At 31.7% G+C, this 11240-nt stretch overlaps 2 protein-coding genes across 2 annotated transcripts; both read right to left on the bottom strand.

Annotated features, from left to right (window-relative positions):
- Nucleotides 1–1884: 1884 nt before the first annotated feature.
- On the bottom strand, nucleotides 1885–3240 carry LOC146941910 (protein neprosin-like). The gene is made up of 4 exons (XM_085749996.1): nucleotides 3233–3240; nucleotides 2914–3001; nucleotides 2233–2319; nucleotides 1885–2010 (listed from the first exon to the last, which is right to left on the bottom strand). Exons 1-4 carry the CDS (start codon nucleotides 3238–3240, stop codon nucleotides 1885–1887), a joined length of 309 nt encoding a protein of 102 aa, XP_085606122.1.
- Nucleotides 3241–4026: 786 nt separating this feature from the next.
- LOC146941909 (uncharacterized) lies at nucleotides 4027–7562 on the bottom strand. The gene is made up of 3 exons (XM_085755769.1): nucleotides 7269–7562; nucleotides 4762–5123; nucleotides 4027–4680 (listed from the first exon to the last, which is right to left on the bottom strand). Exons 2-3 carry the CDS (start codon nucleotides 5119–5121, stop codon nucleotides 4189–4191), a joined length of 852 nt encoding a protein of 283 aa, XP_085611895.1. The 5' UTR covers nucleotides 5122–5123; nucleotides 7269–7562; the 3' UTR covers nucleotides 4027–4188.
- Between the last annotated feature and the right edge of the window lie 3678 nt (nucleotides 7563–11240).

Here is an 11240-nt window from a genome sequence, read left to right as displayed (position 1 = left end):
AAGGCATGCAGTTTTCGACGAGGACATGCAGTTTTTAGCATTTTAGGTTCTGCAGTTATTTTCTATATGTATATGTAGTGGTTTTTCATATCTATATGTATATGTAATCTGATTTGTTGAACCACCTTTACATTAATGCAGTGCAATTTACCTTTTCTTTAAGTTTTTGCGTTTTAAACTTTTAGGTATTTTTATTTGCATTTCCTTTGTTTACCTCGGTCGAAAGACAATTATTTTCATATATAACTTCATATTGTTCATAAAACAACCTATAAATATGATGAACATTCATATATTTTATGAAAAAAGATTGTCCAACATGTCATAGAATTGATGGTTTGATCCTACTTGTAATAATCAAAACTAGTCTTGTTGTTTACCAAAAACCCATGTAAACATGTCCATGCCGAGAAACTATGTGACCTATCATCACCATATAAATTGGAATATACCTATATGATAAGTTTGGGGAGCCCCTAATATGGACCCTAAAAATAAGGGTCCACCGGTGAACCCGTAAAAATTACCTACTACTGCCGGTTGCTTCTATTTTGTCAATATTTTTAATTTTTTCTTTTGAGAGCCTCAAATTAATATGTCTGCAAAGTATCCTATATTCTTCACAACTTCACGACTTCACCTATCTCACTAGAACCTCAGTAGATGGATACCAAGAGAGCGGTATAATCACTTGAGATGTTGATGGATACCACAATAGATGAATTCCCTGAAGCAATGACACTGCAATTCTATTAGCCGGCATCGAGATCAATGATTTTGGGTTGCCATACTTTTTTAATTCTCCTTTCGTAAATATTTGAACAATAGTGGTATTAAAATTAAGGAAACAAAATTGTTTGGCTTTTTGTTTCTGTGATGCAGCAAGAGATTACGGCTTTTTGTTTCTGTGATGCAGCAAGAGATTACACAAAACGGAAATAGAGAAAGAAAGAAAGAAAAAAAAGGCCTGACAAGGATAATTTTTCTGAAACGATCTTGAGCGACTGAAAAATAAAATGGTGATGATGAGAGTCCAAATCCAATTTAATCTCAATAGATCTGGATATAAAATGGTTATTTCCCAGCTGATGATACACCATTGCCTAACTGTACTTTAACCTAACGCAAATTGAACAACCACCGCAAAAGCATGATTAGTAAGTTAGAAAGATGTAAACTGAAGATCTTCAGCCTTGGAGATAACAAAGACAATTAGTTGTTGTTTATGTTGTTCTTGTGGATGATGATGCGTCAGGAAAGAACAAGGATAAGATTGATATTAATATTTACACGGTAAACGTTGAAAATTGTACACTAAATTGTGGATGTGGGCAACCAATTGTAGTAGGTCATTTGTATAGGTCCATCGGTGGACCCTTGCTTTAGGGGTGCATAATAGGGACTCTCGATAAGTTTGTAGTGTTTCATGTGTGTGTAAAAATTGATTCAGACTTCCCTAAAAAAAATTGATTAAAACTATTCAGGCATATTAATGAAATTTTATGGGGAATATATTTGACAACTCACATGCCATCCAACAATAATTCTATTATTAGGTTGTAAACTCTTGAGCATAAATATAAGATGAACTTGTTTGATCCTTGTAAACTCTTGGATTGTAGATACTAGTAGTTCCACTAACTCCGTCATAAGATTCACCTAGGTTGCTCGTGAGAGAAACTTCTGCACTCTACAAAATTAACATTTCACGTGACTAATTAAAAATCAAAACATCGAATGACGTTTATAAAAATAATTAAATTAAACTAAGCACATTTGAACTTAAGTTGTTTACAAGAAAACTCACATGAGTACCGGGATTCTCTTTAGTTAAGAAATGATTATTAATCAATAAAGATTTAGCATGAATAAGGTTATCTTTAGCTATCCTTTGATTTGAATAGGAACTGTTCCAGTTGGACACATGACTTCCTCGAGCCTAAATTTGGGTTTGGTTGATGAAATTTTCATGCTTCTTTTTTCTATTTTCAAGTTAAAACTTGGTCTTCTCTACAACAAACGAGAAAAAAGGTCAACATTGAAATTGAGCATATAATTAAACAAATTTCACTTCTAGAAAATTAACCAAATAGTGTATAGATATTAAACGAAGAAAAAGTTGTCAAATTGAAAACTTAGTCTTCTCTACAAATGAAAGGAAAAAAATCACATTCAAATGGTATGTATAATTAAACAAAAAAAAAAAATTAACCAAAATGAAATTTGTGTCACCTCTAACTTATGATTCTTTAACAAAGGATGGTCGAAAGTCGATTGCTTGTTAATATCAACACAATCAACTATGTATCCAAACTTTGTCTATAGAAACCACAACAATCAAACACATAAATCATAATCACATTATACACTTAGGGCCAGTTTGATGGTCAGGATAGGATAGAGGCAGGATATGATATAAAGCTCGATAGAGATAGGATATGATAAGAACATGATAAACATTAATCCTATCATGTGTTTGATGCGCACATGATAACAAACATGATATCATTATAATTAAATGAAAAAATCGCTCTCATAATTAATTAAATATTATAAAAATGGAATGTTATTAATTATAATAGAAAATACATGCTATCATTATTTTAAAAATGGCAGAATATCAGGATAATAAATAAGGAATGATCTTCTAATCCCATCAGGATAATTTCTAACCCAGCCTATACTCAAGATAGAAATTACAAAGGAAAGTTAGGATAGGATAGGAAAATGGTTTATTTTATCCTATCCATTTAGTGCATCAAACATGAGATTTAACCAGGAGATAATTATTGTATCATATGCTGTCTCCCTATCCTAACCATCAAACACACCCTTAGATCAAACTAAACCGCAAATAAAAATATGCTAAGGTTTTATCCGGTATATATGTGTGTGTGAATAATACTCAAATGCTTTTATAGGAGACTTGTTAATAAGCTTTAATTGTCTCTCCAACTCCAAATCTTCTTTGAGTGTACTATGCCTACCATCAACTCTATTGCTTGTACCAGTCAGAGAACACAGTATCGAACAAAATGACTTGGGATCCTTCACAGTTTAGTATTTAGGTTATTTGACACAAACACGCGCGCGCGCACGCACGCACATGCATGTGTGAACACACATATATAATAAATTTGAGCGAATAAAAAAAGACACAAGAAAATAGAATTAATTCAAAAAATAAATATATACCACTAAAATATAAAAACTTAAAATACATAACACCCACCACACCATGATTTCCGGCAGATTTTATTGGCTAACATTAATTTCGGGACAATTTCTTGATAAAATCTAAGGGTGATTATTATGTCATATGTCATTCTTGAATCTTTCTGGATAAAATCTTTCTTGATATGTAGCATTGCTCAAAAAATATATCCTTAAAAAATACTCGACTCAATTTAATGCACAATTTTCGTCCCAATGAATCTTCTGTCTCCCTCCAAAGTCAGTGTTGAATCCGTAGCTCCAAATCTGGATATCTCAACGCATTTGTTTTGTTTCATTTCAATTATCCGGCTTCGATTCAAATGCATTGAAATTCAACCTCAAATAAATCTCAATCATGATGTTGAATATTGAAACAAAAAATACTAAGGGTGCGTTTGATTTGCAAAATGATGGATACTGGACAGAACAGTACAGGACAAGTGTCTAAGTTACAGGACAACTTTTTGTACTCTCCTGTGTTTGATAAATTGTGCACAGAACAAGCAGTTGTGTACTGTACCTTGTTTGATATGTTAATGTACTGGACAAAATAATACAAAATTGACTATAATACCCTTTATGATGTGAAATGTTTGATTTGCACTATGTAAAGTTTATAAAACAAAATTTTTAAAATTTTTCAACTATTTTATTTATTATTATATTATAATAATATTATTAACACACTTGAAAATTATTAAAGCAATATAAATTTATTAATATACCAAGAAAAACTACTTCGTAGGGGTGGATATATACCAAGAAAAACTACTTCGTATATTCCTAAAATTTGAAATAAGTAAAACCAAATCATAACAAATGCATAAAATTAATATCCAAAATATAGGCTAAATAAACATGTTCCAAGTCTAATGTTGATAAGCTTCAAAATAAGTCTTAACTAAAACATAAATTATAAATGTGACTTATCTAACATGCCTTCATATATCATCATCAAATTCGAACACCTTGTCACATTCTCATAATCTTCCTCACGAAAGACATTCTTTGGGAACCTTCAAACTCCCAAAAGAATTTTTCATACTGTTGGTTCTGAGAAAATTTGATTGCCAAGTCAATTTCCTCTTCAGCTGTTAATCCTAATTTCTTAATCTCTTCAACCAAGTCAGATTTTGAAGGATCCGGCTTCGAAGGATCTGGAAATTTGCCTATAGCTTTAGCAAAATCAGCTGACACAACTTCCATTTTACTGTTAAAACTCTCCAGAAAATTAGTGGCTAATTGAGCAAGTCGAGGTCTTTTAGAAGATGGTCCTGCAGAAATAGGTGAATTATCCTGTTGGTGCACTAACTCATCGTTATCAATAACTTGGTTCTCAGTTGTTTCATTTCCATTTCCATCATCAGCTCCAAGGCCATTTGCACGATCTTTGCCAAAAATACCTTGCAATCTCTCAAACTCTTTAAACTCTTTACCGACATGGTTGCCAACTTTGGGATGTTTCTACAAAAGAAAAATAAAATCATCAAATGAATAAAAAATCAAATAACAAAATACAACCTATACACGCTACAAGTTAAATACCTCCAAATATTGAGCTAAGACTTGACTGCTGTCACATTTAACACACTTTTTTGTGTCATCCCATCCAAACCCACTAGTGTTCATCATGTCAACAACTTCATTAAGCTTTGTTGACCACCTTTTCATCTTGTTAACAATTTGCTTGGTATTGATAAGTATTCCAGGAATTTTATTTTTCATTCTCTTGCAAACTTCCTCATGAGTTCCAGTCTTGAATGTTCCATTCTCTCCTTTGTTTCCAGCCACCACCATCTCTTCTAATATAGTGAGTAAAGTTTCTTCTTCAATTGCATTCCAATTACGCCGGGCTCTAATGTTACTCATGGATTGTTCACTATTAATCCCACCCTCATTTTCCATTTCTAAATAGTAAAAAAAAATCAAAAGGTTGTGACATTCACATATTAATAAGTTCAATAAGGATTATGACAATCACATATTAATAAGTTCACACTTCATTCATATCATGAAGAAAACAAAAACTAAAATGAACGTGACAATCACATTTTAGTAAGTTCACACTTCATACATACCACAAAGAAAATAAAATCTAAAAAAAGATCCATATCCATAAAATACTTTATCTTTATTGCCTATGTCTATTCCTAAATTCTGTAAACATTTGTTGTGCATGTGCATCCCTCCCTTGAGTCCATTGGCTGCTAGGTTCAATAGTTTCCACTACATCAATGGGTTCCTCACCCACGGGTAACTCATCTTCTGCTAATGGAGCAAATTCTTCTGGATCAGATGCCATGTGCATGCGGATGAAGTTATGCAATAAACCACAAGCAAGGATCATTCGACATTGTGTCCTAATGGGATAAAATGATGGACTTCTTAATATAGCCCAACGTTTCTTCAATAGTCCAAAACATCTCTCAATTACATTCCTTGCCCGAGCATGCCTATAATTAAATAACTCTTCACGATCTTGAGGTGAACGTCGACCGACACCCCACTCTTGCAAGTGATATCGTTTACCTCTATACGGGGCAAGAAAGCCTTCCCCATTAGTATATCCACCATCAACAAGATAATATGAACCTAAAAATATTAGAAACTATTAATTGTTTGTAATCACGTTCGCATATTCTAAAAGAAAATATGAACGTGTCTTACCAATTGGAACTACCAATCCATTTGGCCTTTCTATTGCATTTCGTAATACCCTAGAGTCTGAAGCTGATCCTTCCCACCCTGCTAGTATATATATAAACCTCATATCTCTTGTACAAACACCTAAAACATTTGTTGCAAGACCACCTTTCCTCGTACGGTATCTAGGCCTGTCAGACGCACTTGGTGTAACTGCTATATAAGTTCCATCTAAAGCCCCTAAGCATCCCTAGAAAGTGTAATACATGATTCAAAGATAATTAGATCACTTAACTAGAATAATATCAGGTAGCTAGGTGCACAATTTTGGTTATGTTATTGAGAAATGTATTACCTTAAACCACTTCCATCTTTCATCAGTGCAATCTTGAGGTACTGGTTCAGGTTTGGCAAGTAAATCATTACGTAACCTCAAAACTGCAGCCAACACTCTATGACAGTACCTGCTTATCGTTTGTCCTGACCTAGATAATCTAACTTGAATACTTCTATTTTTTGTGTGATGAGCGAGTACATTTAAAAATACTGCAACTTGCTCTTCAACCGTCACTTGTCTAAGTTTCACTAATCCTCCTCGCACCCTTAAAACCTCACAAAGATGTGCAAATGTATTTCTACACATTCTTAGTTCCCATATGCAATGAGAATCACTTGCACTAATGATAGAGTCCAAAACATCCCTCCTTGACTCATATCTAGTTAAAGCTCTTTCATTCAAAGATCTTCTCTCATATTCATCCCTCAAAATGAAATTCAAGAAAAAAAAACTAGCAGCATATATTGCCAAAATATGGATATACATCCTCCATAAAAGAAGATAATGAAAAACGTGTTCATCATCCATTACAACTACATAAAGAAACAATTAAAAAATTAAATATAAGAAAAAATACTATATAAAATAAATGAATCAAAAAATACATTTTTAATTTATTTTTTACACATACATAAAATAGGAATAAAACAAAAATCAAAGAAAAGAATGTATGAAAGATGAACATGTCTAGTGTGAATAAAAATAAAAAATAATTAAAAAAGGTGGCTTTTGATCTTTAACAAATACTCCCTCCGGTCCTATTTATTAGAGAAAATTGAGTCAACAAAAGTTGATGTATTTAAACTAAATTTTTAACCAGATACATCAACTTTTGTTGACCTAAATTTCTCTTATAAATAGGACCGGAGGGAGTACTTGATTCTCTATTGAAGGAACACACAATACACATAAGACAAAAGTGAATGAAAAAGTACATAAGCAGAGTAAACAAACATTTGGCAAAAAAATATTATTAAACAAAGAAAGCAGTAGCATGTGTAAAAGAGAAGTAGCAGGGTATGAGTATGACGTGAGAGAAGTGAGATGAAGAAAAAAGCATCGAAATTGTTACCTGACAAACAGAGAAGCAGCCGCACTCAATTTAGCAGGAAGGACGTGAACAGTGTTGTGAAGAAGTGAGACAGCGAGAAAACCTAAGATCCAAAGGATAAAAACGTCTTTTTGGGTTAGTAATCCGCTGGACAAAAAGTTGTCCCCAACTAAAGTGGTGGACAAAAAAGCGGCTACTTGTCCTGTACTTGCCTATTTATTTTGTGCTGTCCTTTTTTGTTTTAATAAATCAAACGCGGTACAAATATTTTTGTCCTGTCCAGTCCCTTAATTTTTAACAAATCAAACGCACCCTAAGCACGAGTAACATAAAAAAATATTGAACTCTAATAATTATCCATATATTGGAGATTTGTTCACTGCATAACATGAAGTAAAAGAATTCTTCTAAATGAAAAACATGAAGTAAAATTTCTAGTGTATATGTGTTTGCTCATAAGTCATTTCTCTAGCCACTTGAAAATAGGATGGTTATACTAGGATCATGGACAGTGATATTCTCTGATGAAGACCACCACCAGAACCAATAAAGGATGAGTTGTACCTCCCACTCATATAGTGTGCCACCACATTTAAGGTTTTGATTTATGTTGTGTACTCGTTTAATAACAAAATATAAGCAAAATTTAGTCAAAAAAAAAAACTGATGTATTTGCAACAAATTTTTTACCAAACTATATCGATTTTGTTTTACTCACTTTTGCTTATATTTTGTTACAGACACGTTTATCTTGTCTTGTGCGCACGTGAATTGTTTAATGGTGGCATGTCCTTGTTTTATTTGATGCTTGTTTAACGGTGGTCTACTGGTATGTGTTTGAGATTTGTTTAATGGTGATTCATGTAATCTTATTCGTGTTTTCAGGTAAAGTTGTTATGAGTTTGTGGTTAAGTTGTTAGAAAAAGTTCTTCAACCTTTTTCTTTTAACCACACTATTTTTTTCAGAGGAAACCACACCATGTTTTGTTTACACTGGAACAGGCGCAAAGATGGATTAAAAAAATTTAATCAATGAGAGCATGGTAATTTATATAATTAATTACACAACAAATATATAAAAACAAGTGATAAAACGTCTTCTAAAAAAAGTCATAAAACAACAAATATATAAATGGTTTTTGTTGAAATTTGAAAATATTTTAATTCCTTGAAACAAGGTCGTTGCTTTTTTCAAAGTATATATATGGAGTACATCTTATTAGTTTGTTTAGGCTTTTATTAAGGCATTTGTGGGGGAATAACAATATTTGAAATGGAGGCATAACTTTAAAATATCATATTATTGGTTGACACGTGATTAAAGTTGTGGGGTCAGCTGCCTCCACTATCAATAGAGTGGATCCGTCCCTGAATAAATGGTCTCTTTTAAATTTTATTTTCGTTGTCTCTTTTGATTCCATGTTTTTTTTCTTGGTCCCTTTCAATTTCATACTCCTTCGGGTCACTATTATAAGCAAATTTTGACTTTTTAGGTTCATTCAATAAATGATGTATGTGGTCTATATTGTAGACCACATACATCATTTATTGAATGAATCTAAAAAGTAGAAATTTGCTTATAATAGTGACCGGATGGAGTAAGTAATAAGTTTTAGTTCATGCTAACTAAGTTCCGGTGCACTTATTAAGGAGAAAAAACAGTAAATTTTGCATTGAAAAATCACATTTTTTCCAATTTTAAATATTTGATTCACAAGTTTTGGGCGCTGGTTTACATTTTTCATAAGTTTATCCTCCTTTTTTTGGCAGATGATCAAGTATATTACATTCTTATGTCACACCCGAGGAAGAATTGGAAGATCCGGTGACGTGGTCCCCAAATACGTTGATGGTAAAGTATATAGTGCACCTCAAATCAATTTTGACCTTTTTTTTTTTTTTTTTTTGAGAGAAAATCAATTTTGACCTTGTAAATTCATTTTAACCTTTGTGCAAATTGTTCAAGAATTTTGGTTGATTTAAAGGGAATTTATATAGGATGCTTCTAACTAATAGAGATTTTGACCATGTTTTAAGACCATTTCAAAGTGCTAGCTAGTGACATTAATCATATGTGTGGAGTTATTAAAACAAGTGTCTCAAATGTATGCAACATGCTAACATGCATCATTACTTTAATTATCTAATGTTAGGTCATGAAGATGTTGAGTTTCTACATGATATTCATGTTTAACTGAGTTGATGATATTGAGCAATGAGCATGTAGATAATATTGATGATAAAGACAATCATAAGGTTTAGGATGTTGAGCTAGGAGAGTTTTAGCATGGGCAAATTGTTAAATTTCCCCATCTTAGATCAATTTTGTTTTACTTGTCATAGCTGTACTCTCTATTCTTTTATATTCCAATTTGTGCCCCTGTCTCAAAATTATAATTTGAACCCAATTAATTTGTGTATTTCTTTATCAGAGGGAGATACAATATTTTTTAACACTCCCGCTAACCTTTTCCAGCCCCATTCTCAATAAAAAAAAATTAATATGAAAACATAGACCAAATAACGTGACTAACATTTTCATACTTCAGATTTTATTTCCTTAATCCCCTCAAAAAAAAAATCCTTAATCCCCTCAAAAAAGAAATTATTTCAATTATTTATTCTTCAGATTTTAGTGAAAAACGTTCTTTTAAAAATAAATATTATCACTTGGTATATTTATTTTTTGCATGAATATGATTTGGTTCATAAAAAAGAATAAATATACATCGTCAAAATTCATATTATTAGTGAAATAGTTATTAAGGTCATCATTTTAATACTAAATTTACCTTGTTTTTGAAATAAAAATAAAATCAAGAAGTTCATGGCAAATTCTACCACATGCAAAAGGAAATGAACAAGTTCAACTATATTCCTCAAAAACACAAGTAATTAAAAAATTAATTCTAAAATATATCATGCTTACGTCAAACAAAAACTCAAATAAATGATATCAATATAAAAATGTATAATAAACAAAGTGAACGGAGAGTTATTAGTTTGAGTTAACCGTTAAAGAAGCTAGAGATTAGACAAATGAGTAAATATTAATTTAAATACAACTAACATTTATCGAGTTTTTCTAAATAATAAAAGAAAAATGAAATATTGATTTTGATAAAAAAAAAAAAAAAACTAATTTGGTAACGGAAAGTAAAACAAAACTGTTTTCTACATGTTCCAAATTTATAAATCTATCAAACCTAGGTGATTTGTACAATTTCTATGATTTGTACAATTTCTATAATGGTACACTAGTTTTCTAAAATTAAAATCCATCCAAGTTCAAGGTAAACATTTAAGAGCAATCTTATCCATTGATCTTTATTAATATTAAAATCAATGGTCCTTATTAAATTGACCTAAGATGGGGAAATATACCAATTTCCCCATGCTAATTAAACGTCGCCTGTTGAGCTAGCTATATATCTCGTGTGACTATGGAGAGAGCATGCCTCCAGCGACAAGCTTTCTCTTTCCAAATAAAATGTTGATGATAAAGTTAGTGAGGAAGTGCATTGTAATATTAACAAGGAATCAAGGATACATCATGAAATTAAAAGGTAAAAGAAAGAGTAATATATTGAATGAGTCGAGTGGTGAAGATAGTGTACAAGCTTTCTTTAGGCCAATGGGTATATATGCATGCTTATTACTCCGAGTATTTGAAGACTTTTGAATCTACGATGATAATAGGAATACAACCTATATTTCTTGTGTTGAACTCGTTTTTTTATTTGACGTATGTTAAACTAGAACGTGGGATGGAATTTGAGTGTATCTCTGAAGAGGTAATGATATGGAACTCAAATTCGTGAATGGTAATTACTTAGATAGTGAACCTTCAATAGAAGTTGATCTAGTAAATTATTTTGACATTGTCGCATTATTCTATAATTTGGGTAACTTGGATAGTGTACCTTCAACAGAAGTTGATCTAGTAAATTATTGTATGAATTCAGCTCATGGTAATTTTGGATATAGTTGAAG

The sequence above is a fragment of the Medicago sativa genome, chromosome 3 (assembly GCF_051527215.1).
Source record: "Medicago sativa cultivar Bolivia chromosome 3, Bolivia_mono, whole genome shotgun sequence".
NCBI classification, from domain to species: Eukaryota; Viridiplantae; Streptophyta; class Magnoliopsida; order Fabales; family Fabaceae; genus Medicago; species Medicago sativa.
This window is presented reverse-complemented; position numbering and strand designations above follow the sequence as displayed.